Raw genomic sequence first — 26205 nt, forward strand, 5'->3', positions numbered from 1 at the left:
GCGGGTAGAGAAATTCGTGCAGGCTGGAACCTTGATCGACTATGTACGTTTTCAATAGTCGATTAAGTTAATCGACTATGCTCTGGTAGTCGATTAAGGTCAATCAACTCCCATTTTTATTTTATTTTTGAATTTTTCATTTATTGATTCCAATTGTATAAATCAATTACAATGTTTGTATATATTTTGTATTTTGTAAAATATAGTTGATTTTTGCATTTTTTTATGCAATTGTGATTTGTTATGTTTAGTAGCAGATTCTTAATCGACTATGCTTCATTATAGTCGATTAATATACCTGATATAGAAAAGAAAAAAAAAGTAAAAATAAAAATTAAAATTAAAGAATTTCCTTAATCGACTATGAAGCATAGTCGATTAGCCTTAATCGACTATGCTCCATAGTCGATTAAGGAAACTGATACAGAAAAGACAGAAAAAAAAAATAAACGGAAAAAACTAAAAAATAAAAATAAAAAATAAAAAACAACGTTGAGCGCATGACACAGTGATGATGTGGCGGGTGGGGGCAAAGCTGGAAAACATAGTGGCTGAAAATGGGTGTGGACTTTTCTCAAATGGAGAGAAATATTTTGGGCCTCTCTCTATTAAAAGAAGTAATGAGGGGTAACCTCAAAGAGCCCATATATATATATATATATATATATATATATATATATATATATATATATATATATATATATATATATATATATATATATATTCAATTATCTCTATTTTAAGATATGTTTCATTCAAATCAACTTTATTTTTTATTTTTTGTTCTAGATTATGTGTATATCGAATAATGACAATATTTACATTTTTTCATAACTATATATTTTTCCCATATTATATGCATCATAAAATAAGATAAATTATGTCTTTTATTGTGGCTTAACTTTTCTAGGATTAGGTGGCTCAATTAGTTGTCAATCAAAATTAATTATTTCCAAATTAACTTAATACATATTTATTAACTGCCATAATTAACTATTTCTAAATCAATTTAAATCAAATCAAATTATTTCATTATATATTCAATGATTTCAAAATCTTAGATTGCCGTTTATTTTCAAAATCAAATTTTGAAATTTTAAAATATTTCCAAAATTACGTAATAATCCATGTTATATAATCTCCCACAACAATGTAATTTTCCACACTCGATCCAACTACTTCACATTATCATATCCAATTATGTTTCCGTTAATATTTATATATAATTTGCAGCAATTGATCCAACTACGTCATATGATGATCTACTTCATATTATCATATGTAATTGTCTTTCAGTGTTAATAATTATATGTAATTTTCAGCACTCGATCATCCACCTTCTTTTGTTCTATTTTTTTTTCCTCAACACGCACTCGATCCAAATACATATCATTAATATTCCTCACGTTCTTTTAAAATTTTAATGTTTTTTTATTCAAATGGTATTTATAGTTGTAGGATCCGATATTTTATAAAATTAGATCCCCTTTCAAGCTTAATTTAAATAAAATATTAAAACATCAAGTAAAACTTTTCTTAGTACGCATTTTTCAACTTTTGGCACTAGGTATGTTTCATCGCTATAAATTTTTATTAGTTGGATATATATCCCCTAATGTTATGCAATTCGTTTTTATATATGAAATTAATTACTAAAATTTTGGATAGCTTTATGCCCTAATTTTAATTACTCCTCATAATCTTCATTCAAGTTACTCCCATCAAACTAAATCAATAATGTTTTGATTGTTTTCAACTATACCTTTTTATAGTTTCTTAGATTATTCCGAAATCTAAAGGGGAAGAAAATTCTATTATTGGTAATAATTGGTAGATGGTTTATTATTGTTTTTGTAATGATTTTTTGTTTAATAATTTCCATATAATTACTTTTTATTTACCCTTCATTTTCGGTCATAATTATATTAGTATCGTTATTTGAGTTGCATCAGTATTAGTAGTAGCATTACCATTAGCAGTAGCAGTAGAATTAGAATGATAATCAACATTAGTATATTAAGACTAGAATTGGTATATTAGGATTAACATTAGCATTAGTATATTAGGATTAGCATTATCATTATTATATTAGTATTAACATTAGTATATTAGGATTATCATTAGTATTGCCATTAACATTAGCATATAAGTATTAGTTCAATATTATTATTAATATTAATATTTGTATTAGCATCAGGATTAAGATTATGATTAGCATTAGCATTACCGTTAGCATATTACAATTAATATTAGTATGAATATCAGTATGCATATTAGTATGAATATTAGCATTATGATTATGGTGCATATTAGTATTAGCATTATGATTAGAATTATTATTGAAAATTAGTATTAACATTAGCATTAGCATTAGCATGTTAGGAATAGTATTAAAATTAGTGTTAGCATTATCATATTTGCATTTCTATAATGATTAGAATTATGATTCGTATTATTATTAGAATTAGAATTATAATTAGAATTAATATTAGAATTAAGATTTGCATTACCATTAGAATTAGGATTAGGATTAGGATTAAAATTATGATTGAAATTGGTATTAGGATTACAATTAGGGTTAGTAGTACTATTATTGTTACGATTATGATAAATGTTAGTACTATGATTAGGATTATCATTAGAATTACTAATAGTTATAGTACTATTATCAGATTAGTCTTAATATGTATATTACTATTAGTATTAGTAATGGTAATGGTAATGGTAATGGTAATGGTAATTGTAAAGGTAATGGTAATGGTAATGATTGATGTTGGTATCAATATTGATATTGGTCCTATAATATTGATATTGATCCTGGTATTGATGTTAGTATTGGTAATGGTAATGGTAATGGTAATGCTGATGATATTAGTATTGGTGATGGTAATGACAATGGTAACAGTAATGATAACAATAATTGTCATGGTAATGGTAATGGTAATGGTAATGGTAATGGTAATGGTAATGGTAATAGTAATGGTAATGGTATTGATAATGGTATTGATAATGGTATTGGTATTGATATTAGTATTTGTATTAATATTGGTATTAGTATTGGTAATGTTATTGGTATTGATATTGGTATTGTTATTGATATTGGTATTGGTATTGATAATTGTACTGATACTGGTATTGGTATTGGTATTGGTATTGGTATTGGTATTAGACTTGTGCGTTGGTTGGTTTGGTTAAAAACCAGCCATAAAACCAACCCAACCCGTTCAACCAACTTTGGTAAATATTGGAAACCGTTATCGACCCAATTTACATGGGTTGGGTGATGGTTGAAAACCAATTTAATAGGTCAGTTGATGGTTTGGTTGATGGGTCATCCATCTAAATACTTTTTAATTTTGTTTAATATTTTATTAGTTGTTACAACGCTATATCTTTTATAAATTAAATATGTCTGGTTCAATAATACGGGTCATATGTATTGTAATTAAACATAAATAGTTCAAGAAATGATAGTCTTCCAAATATTTAGGCTATATGTCTTAAAATTAAAATAGTTCAAATTAGATAATTATGTTAGATTTATTGTTTAAAGGATTTTGGTCAATATTAGACAATTTAATAAATGTGATATCAAATATAAATTCGAAATTAAATATATTAAATATCTTAAATAAAATTAATTAATAATAAATTAATAAATAAAGTTGGTTGGCCGATATTACCTGACTAACCAACTTTTTAGCATATTAGGAACCATTATCGACCCAACTATACATGGGTTGGTTGACATTATCGACCCAACTTAAATGGGTCGGTTGATGGTTGATAATCCATCACAAATTATGGGTCAAAAATGGGTTGGTTGGTGGTTGAAACCGATCCATGCACAGCCCTAGGTATTGGTATTGATATTGATATTGGTATTCATACCTATTGGTATTGGTATATTAGTATTGGTATTAGTATATTAGTATTAGTATTAGTATTAGTATTAGTATCAGTATTAGTATATTAGTATTAGTATTAGTATCTTATTATTAGTACATTAATATTAGTATTAGTATCTTAGTATTAGTATTAGTATTAGTATTAATATTAGTATTAGTGTTACTTAGTATGATAATTAAGATTAGAATAGTATTAGCATATTAGAATTGATATTAGTATTCAGATTAGCATTATAATTAGAATTAGTATTAATATCAGCATTATGATTAAAATTATAATTAGAATTTTGATTTGCATTACCAATAGCATTAGCATATAAAGATTGGTATTAAGATTATCATTAGCATTAGCATATTTGCATTTCTATAAGGATATATTGGAATTATGATTCGTATTATTATTAGGATTAAGATTATGATTAGAATTAATATTAAGATTAAGATTAGCATTACCATTAGAATTACAATTTGACTTAGAACAATAATTGAGATTAGTATTAGAATTAAGATTAGAGTTAATACCAGGATTATGATTAGCAATAACATTAGGATTACTAACACTAATAGTAATCGTATTATTATCATATTAATATTAGTATTAGCATTAGTAATGGTAATGATTGGTATTGATAATGATAATGACAATGATAATGGTATTGGTATTGGTGACGATAACTGCAATAGTAATGGTATTGATATTGGTGATGGTAATGGTAACGGTAATGGTATTGGTATTTGTATTCATATTGGTACTGGTACTGGTATTCAGTACTTACACAATACATAATATATTTTTTATTTTCTTTTACTTTTCTACTAATTTGTATTGCATATCTTTCCGCGTAGGTAAATCTTTGCCTGCTAGGCAAGAGGATAGCAAATTACAAATTCTGTCTCGGTAGGACATGTATTTCTATTACTATGAAATTCAGAAATGAAGTAGTTAATGGTGGGGTTACCATTATCCCTTTTTGTAGTGACGAATCTTGTATGTGTTCTTAAGAAAAGGAATTTGTCCATTTTTCGGGGTCTCAAAGGGGCGTGGAAATACATAATGTTACAATTATTTCGTGCAAATTAATTATATATTTGTGTCCGATGAATTCCAGATTCAGTTTTAAATACGGTTCTACTGTTTTACGAAGAGTTGCACAGTTAATGGAACAGTAATAAAAAGGACACAAATTTTAAAGTGGTTCGGATACAATTGTACCCTACATCCACGGGGACCTGCAAATGAAATTTACTAATCTTTAGTTTTACGAATACAGTAATAGGACTTAATCGAAATGCAAAGACTCCCTCTTTGTCGACGCCGTTCTTGTATCCTACGCTGAATTAACAATCTTCACTTTGCAGCACGTCCCTTGATCCGCACGGTTGGAATTCCTCCAACGCTGAGTCCCTCAGTCGGCGGGTCGACCTCCTCCCGAGATCTTCTGAGTTCTCCTCCCGAAGAACCGATCTTCTTTTCGCGTGAAAGAAGCAAATCTTTTGCTGTGTTCTTCTTCTCGAATAGGATCACAAATCAGGAGCAGCAACGTAAGAGCAGAAAAGAGTTTTTCTCTCAAATAAAAGGGACAGTCTTCAATTACGTTGATGCTGCCCTTCTTATACTTCCTTAGGTGAATTAGTAGAGCCCTACACAAAAGTGGAGCCCATTAGGTTATTTTATCTCACGTAAGAAAAAAAGAGTTGTATAACAAAGGAAATTCTTTTCCAAATAAAATTCCTTGTTAAACAAAACACTTAGGCAATTAAATAAATTAATGACAAAATAAGAGTTTAAAGAACTAAGGAAACTTCCCTAGTTTTTATACACGGTTTTCACACACGTGTTGAAAACCCGAAATTAGAATCCTCTCGGATTCTAACAATCTCCCCCTTTGTCATCTATTTATTATAATCAAGTCCTCCCCCTTGATCAAATACCTGACAAAAACATTAGACTGCATAATAGAGTAACCGTTAGAACAGTTCAAAACAAAACATCAGTCAAAAGAAGAACAGAGTTAAGCCTAGCAGACTTTTAGAGGCCGTTGTTCAGAAAATGAATTCGACAACCACAAAAAAACTAAAAAACAACTAATCCAGAATATCTTCATCATCAACGAACAACTCCTCGTCATCATTCGTATCAACTTCAGCTGTTGTACCATCAACAGTTGGAACAGTTGGAGCAACGACAGTTGGATCAGTAGTAGTTCCAGCGGCTGCATCAGCTCCCCCTGTATGCGGTTCCGTTGATGCTTCGTTGTCAACTCCCCCTGAAGAATAATCTCCCCCTTTCTGAGCAAGGGCAGTAAAATAGTCGAGTTTCTTCTTCGTAAAAACGACTTCGACAATCAGAGACCCCACTAGTTAGGTTGGCATAAAAATCATGAACCACTTGACAGACGCCACCGGGTTTGATGCGCTCGGAGAAAGAACCGAGAATTAAAAGCATCGACAGCAGAGATAGGCACCACGGGATCCGGTGCAGAGTGACCTGCGGTGGTGCGAGTAGCGGAAGGCGAGGCAGAGTGAGTAACGCATCGACGAGAGCGGCGAGGTGGCGGGGTGCAGGGCTTTGACCTTGGTGGACTGACGAGAAAGGCGGTGGTGGTGAGACCGGTGCGGTGGTGGACGACGGCGGCGATGTCGGTGCAACTGGTGGTGGAGACGATTGGGCAGCCGGAGAGTGTGGCAGCGGAGAAGGCGGTGGAGAATAGTTGAAGGGTGACGGCGGTGTCACTGGCGGCGACGGCGGTCGAGAAACCCTAGGAGCCACAACAACTGGCAGATTGCCAAAATTTTCAGCGGAGGCAGCCGTGAGAAAGAGCGGGGGCTCCCAAAAGGCAAGGGGCACGGCATCACATGGCTCCCCAACGGCAGATCGACGACCGGAGCGGCGAGACGGCGGTGGGTCCGCCTGAGACGTGGTCGTTGGTCAAGAAGCTCTCCTTTTCGACGATGAGGATGAACCACCGATGTTCTTTCGTTTTCCCATGATGATTTTCTTAATTCCCTTTTGGTTTGATTGATTTTTTTTTGGATGTTGCTGCAAGTGAAGAAGAAGAAGCAGCAAGGCAGTAGGGAAGAAGAAGTACAGAAATTTGGGGAGAAAACAAAACGTGAAGGAGGGATTATGCAATGATGACTGTTGGTCTTCTCATGGGTATTTTAGCAATTTAGGAAGACTATAGTGAAGAAATTGCAAATATTATTCTGCCAACAATGAGTTCAATTTATGAAAACTAAATTCAGGTACAACAACTCTCAACCTTCACATATGAAGCCCAACATATTTCAAGAAAACTTCGAGAAGAAAAAAATCCTCAGAACAGTAGGTTACTCCGAGGAAATATATTGCCGCAAAAAATTACGAACCCTCCCCGTTTTTTTTTTTTTTTTTTTTTTTTTTTTTTTTTTTAAATATAAATAACTAACTGCCTAATCATGCAAAGTCAAATAACTAAGACAAAAAGAATAAACGTGAGAAGGAAAAAAAATATGAGTGAATAAACACAAGTGAATAGGATACTATTAGGACTATCAAAAACATGGGGTTTATCTTCAATTTTAACAAAAAGCAAGCTCCAAGAGATAGACTAAGAAGACTAACAGTAAACTTAGTATCCTCAAATCAAGCACAAAAACACTCTTATTAGGTAGCATACACACACTACCAATGGTAGCTTTTTCATGAAGAGCAGAGCAATTAAGATAGCGAGATAGTTATGGTCGTGCAATGTGTAGTCCCCTGGGCTTTCTAATTGAGTCGTGTAGTGAGTGTTCGGTCATGTGGTTTACCGGCTCGACTCAAAAAGGCTTCGAACTATTCACTGACCACATATAAAATTCATAATGGTCGTGCAATGTGTAGTCCCTTGGGCTTTCTAAATGAGCCCTGTAGCGAGCTTTCGGCCACGTGATTTACTGACTCAACTCAAAAAGGCTTCGAACTATTCACAGACCAACTGATTGACATTATATATATAGAATTTACGAAAATTCAAGAGTAGCTTTCACTCATTTGGAGCGGCAGCTTTTCCTTATGAGAGTGTTCAACCATGACAAGACTGTGAAGGGTAGTAAATAAGCTAAAGCCTCTGTAGCTATCATTTGGGGATTGATGAAGTTCTACCTCACAGAATTCGAAAGTACAGATAGTATCCAATACACAAGGGGTCTCATCACATGCAGTATGTCTAATGCATAACCTAGATGAACAAAATGCAGTATGCGTGATGTGTCCATAAAACTTTAAAAGTTGCAAGTCTGGACACAGACTGTTGCAACAGTTTATGCAACTGCACAGGTCAGACAATACAAATTCCAAGCGAATTTCGCAAGGAATCAAACCTTTGTGCATCTAGGGGTTTAGTAAAGATGTCAGCAAGTTGTTTCTCCGTTGTGACATACTCTAATGAGACAGTTCCTTCCTCTACTAGATTTCTAATGAAATGGTAGCGAATTTCAATATGCTTAGTTCGAGAGTGCTGTACTGGATTCTTGGAAATGTTAATTGCACTCATATTGTCACAATAAATATGCAATAAATCTTGACTAATACCATAATCACATACCATTTGTTTCATCCATAAGAGTTGAGCACAGCAGCTACCTGCAGCGATATATTCGGATTCGGCAGTGGAAAGTGAGATGCTATTCTGCTTTTTGCTGTACCAAGAGACGAGATTATTGCCAAGATAGAAACATCCTCCTGTCGTGCTTTTTCGATCGTCTGCATCACCTGCCCAATCAACATCGCTAAAACCTCTGGTTTGAATTCCTCCTTCGATCGGACCAATGACTTGATCCACTGGATGATTCTTCTTGACTCTTTTTGAGGGTTCCCTGTGAGTTTGGTCATCCAATTCGAGAGGGCTGACTTCAGCTTCATCTCCTGTTTCAGAATCAGCGTCACTTTCTTCTGAAATGGTAGAGGTTGCATCAACTGTTGGAACTGTTGGTGTGACACTGGAGCTGTTATATGATTCATTTGCTGGTTCTTCTTCCAGTGGACCTGCATTATTGTTAAAATCATCAAATTGAACGTATGCAGATTCCATCACGGATTTAGTTCTAAGATTGAATATTCTATAAGCATGACTATTTCGAGAGTAGCCCAAGAATATTCCTTGATCACTTCTAGCATCGAATTTCCCAAGCTGTTCTCTGTCATTCAAAATATAACAGGTACAACCAAAAGTACGAAGATAGTTGAGTTGAGGTTTTTTACCTGTCCAAATTTCGTAGGGAGTTTTAGTGGTACCTGGTCGAAGATAAACTCGATTTATGATATGACATGCAGTGTTAACTGCCTCTGCCCAAAATCGAGGAGCAATCTCCTTTGCGTTCATCATGACCCTGGCCATTTCTTGCAGAGTGCGATTTTTGCGTTCAACAACTCCATTTTGTTGAGGAGTTTTAGGTGCGGAGAATTCATGAGATATTCCATATTTTTCACAAAAGTTAGTAAACAAAGAATTTTCAAATTCTCTCCCATGATCGCTCCTAATTCTCTCAATGTCACGCTGTTTCTCAACACTCACCTTTTTGCACAGTTTTTTAAACACATCAAAAGAATCAGATTTTTCCCTAATAAATTCTACCCAAGTAAATCTCGAAAAATCATCTACACACACGAATATGTACCGTTTTCCACCTATACTTTCTACTTGCATTGGTCCCATAAGGTCCATGTGTAGAAGTTCTAGGTTTCTACTGGTTCTTACATTAGCTAAAGCCCTGTGTGAACTTTTGATTTGTTTACCCATTTTGCAATCACCACATATTCTTCCTACTTCTTTGGTGAGTTTGGACAGACCTCTAACATACTCACTGCTGGAAATTTTTACGAGATTATCAAAGTTCAGATGTCCTAACCTTTTGTGCCATAGCACTGTAGAGTCTGACAAACTGTTGAAACAGTTCATACCAGCAGATACAAGAATATAGCAGTTGTCAGATGATCGGGTTCCTTGAATGACACAATTCTCGTCTTTGTCTAAGACTCGACACGCGAATTTGTTGAATCTGACGTCAAGATCTTGATCACATAACTGGCTGATGCTTATCAGATTTGACTTGAGTCCTTCTACAAGTAGTACATTCTTCAGCTTTGGCAGATTCTCATGATTTAGCGATCCTTTCCCTAGCACTTCACCCTTTTTCCCGTTTCCAAAGGTAACAGCTCCACCGGTGATTTGTTGGTAGTTTTTCACAAACTCTTTAACACCGGTCATATGTCGTGAACAGCCACTGTCAAAATACCAATCATTAGCAGTACTTGCTTTTAAAGAAGTAATGGCAGATAAACATTTAAAAGTGGACTTTTCAACCCAAATTTTTTGCTGAGGCCTATTTGAAATATCAATTTTATTTTTGGGTTTTTGAGAGGGTGAAGGAAAGTAATCAGCCCTAGCAGAGTACAGAGAACGAGCCACTAGTTTTTTCACAAGTTTTAAATATTTGAAACATCTAGGACGTATGTGACCTGGATTTTGACAGAAAAAACAAGTGGGAATAAACCTTTTCTTTGAATGGTGCTTCGTTGCCTCAACAGTTGCAACTGTTTGTGCGACAGAAACCTGTTTAACAAAGTTGATTTTTCTGTTTTGATCTTCCTTTCGCTTTAGATCAACTTTGGCTAGCTGACTTCCTCCTATGCCTAGACGATTATAGTTTGGCTTATTGTTGTTTAAGATTTCATCTAAATTACCTTTACCCATGTTCAATTTAGCAATAGCTTCTTGAGTTTGAGTAAGTTTAGCCTGCAAACTATTTTTCTCTTGATCACTAGATATGACCCTCTCCTCAAGAGTAGAAATTCTTACCTTTAGTGTCTTGTTTTCTTCTATAAGCACAAGCTTCTCCTTTTCTAGGAAGTTATTTACCTTAACAACGTCGAGCCACTTTTGGTACATTTTTTCATATACCTCCTTTACTTCTTCCAAGGTCGGTTCTTCCTCATCACTGCTGCTATTCGGATCCTCTGCAAAAGAAGAAATTTCGTTCAGATTTTTGTCATAGTCAGAACACTCATTTTCATACCTGGATTCTGTTTTACAGACTGTTGCAACTGTTGATTCTGAGCTGTCCAGAGGAACTTTGCTGCTGAATGCCACAAAGTTAGTGACTTGATCGTTGTTTCCTTGGTCATCGTCAGATTCTTCTTCATCGCTCCAAACAGTAGTAAGTGACATTCTTTTCTTTTTCTTCAGGGTGTTTGCGCATTCTGATTGAATGTGACCAAAGCCTTCGCATTCTCGGCATTGTATTCTTCTCGGTTTTGACTCCTCTGAGTTATCTTGGTTTGAATTTCTCCTAGAGTTTTGAAAGTTCACGTGTTTCCCTGTGTTGGGAAGGTTTCCCCTTTTTCCGATCTTTTTGAGAAATTTTCCAAAGTTCTTCGAGAGTAGTGCCAAGGATTCTTCAACCGTCTGCTCATCTTCTTGAGTTGACGAAATTTGGGCTGTTGCATATGAGGTTTCTGCTTGAAAGGCTATCTTCTTTTCTCTAGGTTTTTCACGATGATTTTCACCATGATTGAGTTCTTGAGCTAGAAGTTTCCCCATAAGTTCGTCTAGTTTGAGCGTGTCAACATCTCTGACTTCTTCAATGGCAGCAATCCGGTAAGCAAATCTTTCAGGTAATGAGCGCATCGCTTTTCTCACTAGTTTGCTTTCCGAGTAGGGTTCACCGAGCGCGTATGATTCATTGGAGATATCACATAGTTTCGCATGGAAGTCACTGATCGTCTCATTCTCCTCCATCTTCAAATTTTCGAATTTGGTGGCCAACATCTGTAACTTGGATGTTCTTACAGTTGACGTTCCTTCGTATGTGACTTGAAGGATTTCCCAAGCTCTTTTTGCAGATTCACATGACGCAATTAGTTTAAATTGATTATCATCAACACCACTAAAGATAGCGTTTAGGGCCCTTGAGTTGTAGTTTGCGAGTAGAATCTCTCCATTACTCCAATCTGCTTCTGGTTTGAATACTTCCACTTTATCTTCTCCTTTGATCATGGGAGGTGTCCAACCAGTTATGATGGCGCGCCATGCTCTCTCATCTATGGATTTGATAAACATCTTCATTTTTTATTTCCAGTATGAGTAGTTGGAGCCGATTAGGAGAGGTGGACGAGTAGTTGAAGCTCCTTCTCGTTGGGTATTCATATCTGCACAAAATAAGAGTAATTAGTTCCCAAAATCTCACTAGGTGTATTTAGTGACAGGCTCTTGATGCCAATTGTTACAATTATTTCGTGCAAATTAATTATATATTTGTGTCCGATGAATTCCAGATTCAGTTTTAAATACGGTTCTACTGTTTTACGAAGAGTTGCAACAGTTAATGGAACAGTAATAAAAAGGACACAAATTTTAAAGTGGTTCGGATACAATTGTACCCTACATCCACGGGGACCTGCAAATGAAATTTACTAATCTTTAGTTTTACGAATACAGTAATAGGACTTAATCGAAATGCAAAGACTCCCTCTTTGTCGACGCTGTTCTTGTATCCTACGCTGAATTAACAATCTTCACTTTGCAGCACGTCCCTTGATCCGCACGGTTGGAATTCCTCCAACGCTGAGTCCCTCAGTCGGCGGGTCGACCTCCTCCCGAGATCTTCTGAGTTCTCCTCCCGAAGAACCGATCTTCTTTTCGCGTGAAAGAAGCAAATCTTTTGCTGTGTTCTTCTTCTCGAATAGGATCACAAATCAGGAGCAGCAACGTAAGAGCAGAAAAGAGTTTTTCTCTCAAATAAAAGGGACAGTCTTCAATTACGTTGATGCTGCCCTTCTTATACTTCCTTAGGTGAATTAGTAGAGCCCTACACAAAAGTGGAGCCCATTAGGTTATTTTATCTCACGTAAGAAAAAAAGAGTTGTATAACAAAGGAAATTCTTTTCCAAATAAAATTCCTTGTTAAACAAAACACTTAGGCAATTAAATAAATTAATGACAAAATAAGAGTTTAAAGAACTAAGGAAATTTCCCTAGTTTTTATACACGGTTTTCACACACGTGTTGAAAACCCGAAATTAGAATCCTCTCGGATTCTAACACATAAGAACTCTTGAATGGAAATGGAAAGGGGATGTAACCCCAGTTCCTTCGGAATCGCTAGTCAATCCTATTTCCGATTAGGGGCAGTTGACAATTGAATCCGATTTTGACCATCTTACTATTTCGAGAATTTTTTTTTTAAATCAAATATTTATTTTTACGGTGAATACCCCGTGCAACGCACGGGTGAAGTACTAGTTTGTTTGTATTCATTAATACAACAAATATATGTTTTCCTTAACAACATACTATTTATTTATTTACGGAGCGTTGTGGTTGGGGAGATTAGCCATGATTAATTAAATAATTGGATTTATTTGATGTTTGGTATCCCCAATAACTTGTCGGGTCGACCCACAAATATTATGTTATCATGGTTTATCTTGTCTTTTAGGGAGTTTTTTTGTCGGATGTCACGGGATCCGATAAAAATAATTGATTTTCATTAGATTATTTTATCTTATCTTAGCTAATTTTATCTTGGCATTCAAAAGAGGTCTTAAGTGTTCTGAAAAATAAGTATGCATATCCTTCACTTCATCCCATTTCACCTCATTATTCATCCACGCATTTTTTATACTCACGCAGTATATATATATATATATATATTATATATATATTTTTTATATATATTCTATTTAAGTTTTTAGTCTATTCAAGTATATTATTTAAGCCCACTTATTTTTAGTCTATTTACTCAAAGCCACCCATGTATATTTTATTTATATTTTTAGCCTATTCAATTATATCTTTTTTTCTTTTAATCTATTCAATTATATTATTTAAGCCCACTTATTTCTAGTCCACTTACTCAAAGCCCCCATGTCTGACTTGCTCTCATCTTCTATTTTTCAACTTCGTTACGTTTCTTGAAAAAGAAAAAAAAAACTTTGTTCTCTCCCACAGTCTCACTAATAGCAGTTAAATTGCCACCCACCGACAATCGTTTAGCATTTGACAACTTCTCTCTCATCTTAATTTTCAGATTGGGTATCAATTAGAAGTCGATTGTGTCAATTTGATAATCGACTTGATATTCATGTTTCTTAAATTTTTATAGCAATTTAGCTTTCACGATTCGTTTTGGATTATCATCTGAAAGTGAAGGGAAAAAAATGCGTATCAAATTTTCATCTCAAATTTCTTTTATAGCAAATTTTTTTTCGGGGCCGCTGCCCCCGAACCCCCCGTGTGTTTAAGCCCCCTCTCACCAAACTTTCTGGCCTCGCCACTGCCAGCGGTTCCAGCCCTTCGAAATCTATCGAACATAACTCAGTTCCCTTGAATCTTGGAAGAGACGAAGTAGAGAAACCCCATTGAGGAATTGTGCACCGATTCTCCGCTGCCGCCGCCCCACTCACTACGCTGCAAATTCATCGTTGCATCTTTAACTACGACGTTTATTAAATGGGATTTTTTGTAGTGGATAAAGGTAAGTTTTTAGTGCATTTCGATAAAATTGCAGTGGATTTTTTCTTTGTAAAGGGGATTTTTGTAGTGGATTTCTATATATTTTTAGTGGGAGTAAACTGCAAAATGTACCCCTGTGTAATCTCTAAATAGCAAAAAAACCCCTGTGATAAATAAACTAGCAAAAACCCCCTGTGAAATTTAGTCAAAGGCAAAAACCCCCCTAGTTGACTTGTGTGTGGCTCACTCGCGGGTTGCGCGACTGGGAATTGGTTTTTGGACATGAAATGACGAAATTGACCCTTAAAATGTATTTATATGTATATATATTATATGTATATATATTTTCTTTTTAATTTGGTTGTTTAAAAATTAAAATATTGTTAAAAAATAGTAAATAATTAAATTGAAAAATTATTAAAAATTTGTTAACCAAATTAAGTATATATTTTTTTAAATACATAATAATGAAATTTAAGTTTTCTTTTGATGTAGGGATAATTTAAAATATATACCAAAATTATGTGATAATAAAAATAGAAATAAACTAAAGACCCCATGCAGTTTACTCTTTTTAGTGGTGTTTGATGAGCTTGTAGTGTATTTTAATTTTTTGCTTTCAAAATGGATTTTTCTTGAATGAATTAAATTGACACATTGTTTTCTTCTTTTTCTTTGTTTTCGGTTTTTGAGCAGGCGGAGCGATGGCAGCAAGGGTGACTAGGTTAGACGATGCTCGGACAATTCTACTATTGTTAGTGGTGGCGTCATTTCTTATTGCTTTTAAAAAAACAGAGTAATAGTAGTAGTTTTGTTGATTTACTAGTGTATTACGTTAATTTAATAGTGTATTACGTATACGTTAATTTGATATTATATTACGTGTGATATTGTATTACGTTGATTTTGTAGTGCATTATTTTAATTTTATAGTATATTACGTTAATTACATAGTGAATTTTCAATCGATTTGTAGTGGATTTCAATTTAGTTTTACATAGTGGATTTCAATAGATTTGTAGTGGATTTCAATAGGCTTGTAGTGAGTTTGTATTTTTAAAATATACTGGAAAAAAATAAAAATAAAATAAAAACCAATTTTTTTATAAAAAAAAACTGAAATTAAAAAAAAATTAAAATTTTTAAAAAATCGAAAAAATCCATTCTAAAAAAATTGAAATTAAAAAAATCATTTCAAAAAAATAACCAACATATTGTAATATATATCCACTTTAAGATACTTGTGGACTAAGTCAAAACGTGTCATCCTCTCCTCATGCTAATCTCTTGATAGCATGACAAAGCTCTTTAGAATTCTTGTATAACTAGATGGCACTATTTATGTAAATGGTGGACAGAAGCTTTCGGCTTCAATAAAATTTCTCATTTTCCTTTTTCTTCAATACATATGTTATATGATTTGATATTAGCTTAATTATATATTTAATCTTGTGAGCTAATAGGGTTTATTCTATAACACGTTATCAGCACGAATTTTTGCTCGATAGGGATTTGCTATTTTCGTATTCTTCTTTTTATTTTATTTTACGAAAATCCAGATCCTCGATCTATTGTCGTATAGACAAACGAGAATGATTAGCGAATACTTCGGTATTTTATACGCTATCATTTCTCAAAGGATATGATGGATTCGTGTATATTAATCTATTGCTTATTTATTTGTTGAATTGCTGCTGAAATTTATATTTGCAAGCTTGTGGATCCCAAACAGTGTTATAAGAACGTGATATATATTAACAGATCTGTGGGCCGACTTAGAGGCCAAGATATAAACTCCGAGCCTGATGCTCGTGGAGTTGGAGAAATAATAATCTCAGTTGAAGGTCGATTTAGAGACTATGAGATTAACTCCGAGCACAAAGCTCGTGGAGAAAAAAAAAAGAAAAAAGAAAAGAAAAAAATAAATAAAAAATAAAATATAAAATAAAATAAAATATAGCTCCGAGTCTAAACTCGTTGAAGCAAGAAAGCCGATTTAGAGGCTAAATCTTTAATATAGCTCCGAGTCTAAACTCGTTGAAGCAAGAAAGCCGATTTAGAGGCTAAATCTTTAATATAGCTCCGAGTCTAAACTCGTTGAAGCAAGAAAGCCGATTTAGAGGCTAAATCTTTAATATAGCTCCGAGTCTAAACTCGTTGAAGCAAGAAAGCCGATTTAGAGGCTAAATCTTTAATATACCTCCGAGTCTAAACTCGTTGAAGCAAGAAAGCCGATTTAGAGGCTAAATCTTTAATATAGCTCCGAGTCTAAACTCGTTGAAGCAAGAAAGACGATTTAGAGGCTAAATCTTTAATATAGCTCCGAGTCTAAACTCGTTGAAACAAGAAAGCCGATTTAGAGGCTAAATCTTTAATATAGCTCCGAGTCTAAACTCGTTGAAGCAAGAAAGCCGATTTAGAGGCTAACTCTTTAATATAGCTCCGAGTCTAAACTCGTTGAAGCAAGAAAGCCGATTTAGAGGCTAAATCTTTAATATAGCTCCGAGTCTAAACTCGTTGAAGCAAGAAAGCCGATTTAGAGGCTAACTCTTTAATATAGCTCCGAGTCTAAACTCGTTGAAGCAAGAAAGCCGATTTAGAGGCTAAATCCTTAATATAGCTCCAAGTCTAAACTCGTTGAAGCATGAAAGCCGATTTATAGGCTAAATCTTTAATATAGCTCCGAGTCTAAACTCGTTGAAGCAAGAAAGCCGATTTAGAGGCTAAATCGTTAATATAACTCCGAGTCTAAACTCGTTGAGACAAGAAAGCCGATTTAGAGGCTAAATCATACTATAACTCCGAGCATGAAACTCGTTGAGTCAAGACGTGATAATATCCGTCAAAAGCCGATTTAAAGGCCAAATATCTGAATATATCTCCGAGCCTGAAGCTCGTTGAGTCAAGACGTGATAATATCCGTCAAAAGCCGATTTAAAGGCCAAATATCTGAAAATATCTCCGAGCAAGAAGCTCGTAGAGTCATTAGACGAGGTAAAACCCGTCAAGAGCCAACTTAGAGGCTATTAATCACAAGCCCAAATTTAAAGGGTTTTGGGTTATCTTGTACCCAGTGTATATTATCTCTCTCGGAAGATGTGATTCCTGAGATTGAGTTATTTTGTGTGTATCCATGTTTAACCTCTCTTGGATGGTGTGATTCCCAAGATCGAGTTGTTTGGGTAAACCCACATGTACATATCTCCCTTGGAGGATAAATACCCGAGGTCGAGCTGATTGTGATACGCGTACATGAAAAATATGGACAAATATGATTATTGCCTACTCGATAGCGCAACTACACACTCAATATTCAATAATAAAATATATTTCTCGAGTGTGACTTTGTGCAAGGCACAAGCTAAAACCATAGCAGGTTCCGCGGAAATAATAGATGGCTCCGGGAACGCAACAATTGTGTTGCCTAATGGTACCACTTTGCATATTGAAAATGCACTGATATCCGGTAGATCAAATAAGAATCTACTGAGTTTTAAAGATGTGAGACGCAATGCGTATCATTTAGAGACACTGGTTGAAAATACCGTGGAGTGTCTATGCATCACAACATATATCATGGACAAAAGAATTGTTCATGAGAAGTTCGAAGCAACAACTTCTGGACTGTATTGTGTCCAAATTCGAGCTTTCGAATCCTACGCCACTATGCCATGGAAACTTGTTAATCCCGATATACACGGGTTATGGCATGATCGACTGGGTCACCCAGGAACGACTATGATGCGTAGGATTGTACAACATACTAAGGGGCATCCATTAAAAGATACAAAAATCTTGATGTCCAATGAATATTTATGTGAATCATGTTCACAAGGAAAGCTCATTATAAAACCTTCCATTGAAAAGGTCGGTTATGAATCACCATCGTTTTTATAACGTATTCATGGTGATATTTGTTGACCAATACACCCTGCAAGTGGGCCATTTAGATATTTTATGGTTTTGGTGGACGCATCTTGTAGATGGTCTCACGTATGCTTATTATCTACGCGAAATGTTGCATTTGCGCGTTTGCTAGCACAAGTTATTAAACTCCGAGCACATTTCCCTGATTATCCCATTAAAAACATAAGAATGGATAATGCCGGAGAATTTACATCAAAAACTTTTGATGAGTATTGTGCAGCACTGGGAATAAATGTCGAGCACCCAGTAGCATACGTTCACACTCAAAATGGACTGGCGTAATCTTTGATTAAACGCGTCCAAATAATTGCTCGCACTTTGCTGATGAGATCTAAACTCACTAGTGCAACATGGGGCCATGCAGTATTGCATGCATCAAGACTGATTAAATTACGCCCCATTGCTTATCATATGCATTCCCCAATGCAATTGGCATTAGGCTTTGAGCCTGATATCGAAAAAACGATATCAAATCTCGGGAATACCGAGAATCCCATAAGTTATTTCAATGAAATATGGGATATAAATGAGATAATCATCGCTAATATTTTTACATTCTCCATTTCTCAATAGATTGTTTACGATGATTATAATAATGAACAACGTTTTGTAATATTGCAGATTATATAATGCAGAGAAGAGTCAGATAAATAAATGACGGTATACGCTATTGGAATGAGATGAGCCAATATGAAGTACGATTGACGGCCCATCTCAGAAGCTATATATTGCTCAATTTCAGGGGGAGCAATAGTGCGTTGCACTCTTTTTCCCTTATGTCTGGTTTTGTCCCATTGGGTTTTCCAGCAAAGTTTTTTAACGAGGCAGCATATGCACACGGCTTGGATTGAGTTATGCACTCTTTTTCCCTTCTGACCGGTTTTATCCCACTGGGTTTTTCGGCTTGAGGTTTTTAACGAGGCATACATTTTACTCATCCAATTTATAGCCGCTACCGATAATACTTAGTCCAAGAGGGAGTATTGTAATATATATCCACTTTAAGATACTTGTGGACTAAGTCAAAACGTGTCATCCTCTCCTCATGCTAATCTCTTGATAGCATGACAAAGCTCTTTAGAATTCTTGTATAAATAGATGGCACTATTTATGTAAATGGTGGACAGAAGCTTTCGGCTTCAATAAAATTTCTCATTTTCCTTTTTCTTCAATACATATGTTATATGATTTGATATTAGCTTAATTATATATTTAATCTTGTGAGCTAATAGGGCTTATTCTATAACACAACAATAAAAAACTTAAAAATAAATTAAAAATATAAATCCAAAAAAGACACCAATTAGCGTAATTTATGTATTATGCTATGGGAGGGGTATCCCAAAAATTGAATTAAAAACTAGATTTATATCCCTTTCCTGAAATTGAATGAGGAGGTTATCTCACATATATATATATATATATATATATATATATATATATATATATATATATATATATATAAATATATATATATATATATATATATATATATATATATATATATATATATATATATATATATATATATATATATATATATATATATATATATATATATAAATGTCTGATATTATTTACAAAATTAACTTATTTTGTTATTACTTTTGTAAGATCCATGGATATGTGTGTCAATCGGCCCATGTAAGTCGAGTTTGGGTCGACTCAAACTCCTATACCATCGGGCCTTGTTATTATATGATCAAACTCAAATATCGTAGGGATTCATTACTATAGGCTCAAACTCGGCTCACGTATTTTTTCGGGCTTCGAGTTTATATCGGACTTATATCGGACAACATATAAATTACATATTTTACAATTTTGTAGCCGAATATGTTAAAAAAAAACTTATACTATGATAAATTAAGAATACTAATTGAAGTAAAAAACATTGGTAAATTTAAATAAATCTTTAACCTAGAATCTATATATATAATATAAAAAAAGAGGATCTATGCCCTATATGAATGACATGCGGAAAATGTTTATGTCGTTTATTAAAATTGCTTAGTTGTCAATAAATTGATGAGGTGGATTCCTCAATTAATTAATTGTCATTTTTAATTTGGTATGTATTCAAGTTCTTTCCTATTTAACATTTGTAATCATTTAAACATTTACCACATGTATATATATTATTTCCAAATTTAATTTTCTATAAATTCGAAGAAAAATATCGAATTTATATTTTCAATATTTTAAAATATATTTATCGAAAAAAATCAGGATACTCAATTTTGTACAAATATTCTAATAATTTTCAGAATTTTTTTTTAATATTCAAATACTAAAATAAAGGAATACAGTTGTTTTTTTTTTTTTTTTTTTTGTTTAATTTTCAATATTTTAAAATATTCAAATATCCATTCCATAAAAAAAAGTATTAACAATGTCTTTTTTTTTACATTGTATTGTTTAATAAATATACAATATTTTTTGTTAATAATAATTTGAAATTGTGTATTTCTATTATACGTTCAAACAATTATACTGGATTAATTTGTAATTTTCTTTTATTAATACATTATTATATTTGAATATTTATTAATTTGAAATTTCATAATCCGAAATAATAATTAAACTACATTTGAATTTTGAAATTATAAAATTTCGGATTTCAAATTTTAAACTTACAATTTTAAATTTCAAAATATTCTTTTCAATATAGAAATTGCTAATCAATTCCCCGATTTTATGTTATATAATTTTATTTATTACCTATTTAAGATGATTGATTTTAATTGTATGCTTAAATTACTAAATTATGGAAGATATTTAATCAAAATTAGCACATTAGTATTAGGGCAACTCCAACCGAGGCCCTAAATGAGGCCCCAAAAGCAATAACTGCCATTTTGATGGCTAAAGTCTGGATTTTTTTGTTCCAACCGAGCCATCAAAACAGGCCACATTTTAGGACCTGCCCATCTCTGCCATCAAAAATGGGGTCTGAAAATTGGGTAATCAAAAATTGGAGGGAAGCTCCCAACGGATCTATTTCCTCCCAGCGGATACATTTCCACCCAACGTCTCTTTTATTTTGCAGATTCAACTTTAATTTAAAAAAAAAAAAATCCTATAAAGAAGACCAGTTCGGTTTGAAAAAATTACATAATTTCAAAACTCAAAATTAAAAGAAAAACAATGAAAAAAAAAGGTAACCTTTTATGGATTTCTGAGTTTCTGATTTTTCTTGTGAATCGGAGCACGAAAAAAACAGTGAAAGAAAGATGAGAGAAAAGGGGTTAGAAAAAAAAGAGAGAAGAAGATTGGGGAGAATGAGTGAGAGAAATAAAAAAAAAAAAGGAACAAACAGAGGATGAAAATAAGAGAGAGGCGAGAAGGAGAGAAGGAGAGAATTAGAGAGAGAGAGAGAACAGAGGAGAAAAGAAAAAGAAATAAGAGAGAGAGAGAGAGAGAACAGAGAAGAACAAATGAGAATAAGAGAGAGGGGTGTTGGCAGCTCAAAGTGGTGGGGGTGGGGGGATTAGGGTATATATATATTAGGTTAATTAGGGTTATTTACTTAAGTGTTTATTTTTGTATATTATTTTTTATTTATATGCTAATTATTTTTAGGTTAATTATTTTTATGTGTATGCTAATTAATAATTATTTTCTTGCTTTTATAGATGGATGACGATATGTATCATTCTTACGTTGATTTGCTAAATAGCACGTCACCGGAGTTTGTGGAAACTAATCAATTCGACGAGATTTCTACACCTCTCGAAAGTGCAGTGGCAGGGCAAGTATTATCAAAAAGAAAAAATAATTTTTCCCGCGATGAGGATATTATTCTTGTTTCAGCATGGCTAAATACAAGCAAGGATGCTATTACTGGAAATGATCAGAGAGCCACTACGTTTTGGGGAAAAATATATGATCTGTTTATGAGTCATGGCGGTGATGTGGGGCGTAACGAGAAAAGCATAAAACATCGCTGGGGACAAATTAATGCACGATGTGCTAAATTTGCTGGTTGTGTCAAACAAATCGACGATAGGCATCAATCCGGTCATTCGACTCATGGAAAGGTAAATATTTATATTCAATTTTTTGTTCATAGAATACTATTTACTTATTTTTCACCTTTTTTTTTTTGCAGTTGATTGAAGCAAAACAACTATACGTTGCCGATGAAGGTAGAGCTTTCCAACTAGAACATTGCTTTGAACTTCTTCAAAACGAGAGAAAATGGCAAACACTAAAAAAAAGTAAAATTGTCGACCTCGATGTTGATGCAAGCCCATTTGGTGATAGTAGTGATCATTCTACTACTCACGTTCGGCCTCTCGGTAACAAGGCGTCAAAAGAACAATTGTCAAGGAAGAAAGCAAACTTAATGACCGGTAGCTCATCTACGATGTCTGTTACGGATGAGCGTTGGGCAAAAAAGATTGAAATAGAAGAACAAAAGTTTGAGCAGCGCAAAAAAATGATAGAGGAGTCTCAAAAAAGTCGTAAGATTGCAATTATGGGGACAAACACTAGCGGAATGGATCCAATTCATGCCGCTTATTGGGAGGCCCAGAAAAATGAAATACTTAGCAAAAAAGGTTTTAATTGATTAATCTTGTATGTTTATTTCTCTAGTAACTTCAAATTATATGTTTATTGTTTTCTAGATAAAATGAAAAATTATAATTGTAATCAACGTTATTTTATTAATATTAGAAAGTACCGTTGAGATAAACTGAAACATTATAAATAGAAATAAATTGAAATACTACAAATAAAAATATTGCCACAAATTGAAATATTACAAATACAACTATCAATCTTCTTGACCGTGCAAATTCCAAAGATGCTCAACAAGATCACGTTGGAGTTGTGAATGAGTACCCCTATCACGAATCTGGTGATGACTTTGAATAAACTCAACAAACTCATTTGTGTGCTCGTGTGACGGAATAACATCTGGAGTTGCATGGTCAAAATTCACATTACTTGCACCTTCTTTTTCATCCTCAACAATCATATTATGCATTATGATGCATGCTTTCATTATATTAGATAGGGTGTTTTCATCCCAAAACCTAGCTAGTCCACACACTATACTGAAACGAGCTTGAAGTACTCCAAATGCCCGTTCTACATCTTTTCTAGCACCTTCTTGGAGTTTTGCAAAATGTTTGGCTTTAAAGCCTTGTGGTGCAGATATCGTCTTAACAAAAGTAGCCCAAGATGGATATATACCATCCGCTAGGTAATAACCCATGGAATAATTATTACCATTGACGATAAAATTGACTGGAGGAGCACGACCGTTGATTAATGCTAAAAAGACATGAGATCTATCTAAAACATTTATATCATTAAGTGAGCCTGGCATCCAAAAAAAAACATGCCATATCCAAAGATCCTGAAAAGCAACTGCCTCTAATACAATAGTCGGTGAACGAGAATGGCCAGTGTACATACCTTTCCAAGCAGTTGGGCAATTTTTCCACTCCCAATGCATGCAATCAATGCTTCCAAGCATTCCTGGAAATCCACGTTGCTCGTTAACTTGGAGGAGTCGCGATAGATCTGTTTCGGTTGGTGTTCTTAGATATACTTCACTGAAAATGACAACTATCGCTTCGACAAAATGACGTAAGCTATCAAGGGAGGTGCTTTGACCTATGCGTATATGATCATCTAGAAGATCAGCTGGAATTCCATAGGCAAGTATTCTGAGTGCAGCTATTACCTTTTGAAGAGATGATAAGCCAGGGACCTCGATTGCATCATTTCTTTGTACGAAGTAGGGATCATATGATTCAACTGCATTTAGAATTCGACAGAAAAGAAGCCTCCGCATCCGAAATCTTCTTCTGAATTGATCATCAGAATATGTTGGATTATCAGAAAAATAATCCTGATAAAGCCTTATGTGCCCTCCAGCTCTGTCACGATGAATTACCCTTCGGCCCGGAACAGAACCACGACGACGCCTATTTCGCCTTTCGCCTTCCTCATTTTGAGTTGCTATTAAAAGCAATTCAAGATCGTCATCAGACTCAGAAGTTAAGAAAGTGTTTAACAACTCAAGATTTCGATACATGGTGAAATGATGAGACGAAAATTGCAAAATAGAGAACAAATGTTATAATATGAATAAGCTATTGAAGTGTTGAAAATTGCATCCTATGAACCCTCCTAAATAGATGTTTGGGGATGAAGATAGGATGTACGATATGGACACAAAATCTCATCAGAAATTTTAACGTCCTCTCAAAACTCGACATGTATCCCAAAAAATCTTATCGGCTAAAATGTAATAGTAATTTTGACGTCCTCTAAAAAATTGACAAGTGTTCCCGAAAATCTTATCAGATAAAATATGATAGTTGCAATATGTAGAATAATTCTTTAATCGACACCTCGACACAAATTATTTTTTTCGTATTATTTAATTTATTTTATTTTTATTTCATTTAAATTTAAATTTAAATATATTTATTGATTTATTTATTTCTAACAAAATATAGTTAGTTTTCATTTAAATAAAATAAAATAAATTAAATTTAAAAATGGGGCCCCAATTTAATGTTTGTCATTGGAGTGAAAACCTTTTTGTGAAGCCCCAAAACACTATAGCAAGCCCCAAATGAGTGTTTGGGGTCTTCAATTTGGGGTCTCCCATTGGAGTTGCCCTTAGTATTAGTATTTGATTGTTCTTAATGAGCTCTGAATAGGCATAAAATTCTGAATCGGTCAGACATAATCCATTAAGTACGTTTGGTGTAGACATCTTAATCATTCAAATTACCACTTACCGAATCAGTCAAAAAACGCTCGGTTATTGAGTCAGAGCTTCTCTGGACGGATTTTTGACACATTTATCCCTACAAAAAATTGAGTTTGCAATAATTCAAAATAATTATAAAAAAAATCCTCGTGGACAGAGAAAATTGAGGCAGCGACGGTGGTTCTACTCTTCATCTGGAATTGATTGAGTAAACAGTAGTGTATTCTAGGCGGTGGTCTTGGGGCTGTATCCACTAACCATTTTTTTATTCTATTATATTGTGAAATATTACAATTTTCTAGTTTTTGGCTTTTGTATAATCTTCATTTTGATTATATTATTTTATAACGAAGAAATGTTGATTCACATATTTTATGATTTTTTTTAACATAAAAAGTACTATTAATTCAACTAATATATAATTTATCCTTAGGGATAATATTGTAATCTTACATTATTCAGATATATAATTTTCAAACGAATTTATTTGTTCATCATTGAGCATTCAGATAATATTCTTAACCAATCAGCTATGTATTCAGCATTCAACATTAAGTGCTTAATTTTATCAAACACAACATTTAGTATTAGTATTAGTATTAGTAGTAGTATTAGTATTAGTATTAGTATCCGTATTAGTATCAGTATCAATATCAGTGTTAATGTAAGTGTTTAATTGTTACTGTTAGAGTTAGAGTTAGAGTTAGTGTTAGTGTTAGTGTTAGTATTAGTATTGATGTAAGTATTGGTATTAATATTGGTATTAGTATTCATACTGATATTGACATTGTTCGGTATGGTTATTCATATTAGTATTGGTATCCGTATTGGTATTAGTATTACTATTAGTATTGATATTAGTATTAATATTACATTAGTATTAGAGGTGACATGAACTATTATACGTCACAATATGGAGAGTTAAGAGTAGAGGTTGCATAAAAATCAAGCCGGAATATGTAACTAATATTACTTACAACGTTGTCTACAATAAAGTTTTTCAGGAAATGTTAATGTACATCATAAAAATTGTATATTGTAATTCAAATACGCATTTGTTGTTTGTATTATTGATATATATATATATATATATATATATATATATATATATATATATATATATATATATATATATATATATATATATATAATTATT

General features: G+C 33.5%; 1 protein-coding gene across 1 annotated transcript; it reads right to left on the minus strand.

Moving 5' to 3' along the window:
- Nucleotides 1-5993: 5993 nt before the first annotated feature.
- On the minus strand, nt 5994-11995 carry LOC148770694 (uncharacterized). Its single transcript, XM_088818006.1, has 3 exons — nt 8477-11995; nt 6397-6667; nt 5994-6265 (listed from the first exon to the last, which is right to left on the minus strand). The coding sequence occupies exons 1-3, from the start codon at nt 11993-11995 to the stop codon at nt 5994-5996; spliced, it is 4062 nt and encodes a 1353-aa protein (XP_088674132.1).
- Nucleotides 11996-26205: the final 14210 nt, after the last annotated feature.

This window comes from Erythranthe guttata, chromosome 5 (assembly GCF_056151865.1).
Source record: "Erythranthe guttata isolate IM_541 chromosome 5, IM_541, whole genome shotgun sequence".
Classification (NCBI taxonomy): Eukaryota; Viridiplantae; Streptophyta; class Magnoliopsida; order Lamiales; family Phrymaceae; genus Erythranthe; species Erythranthe guttata.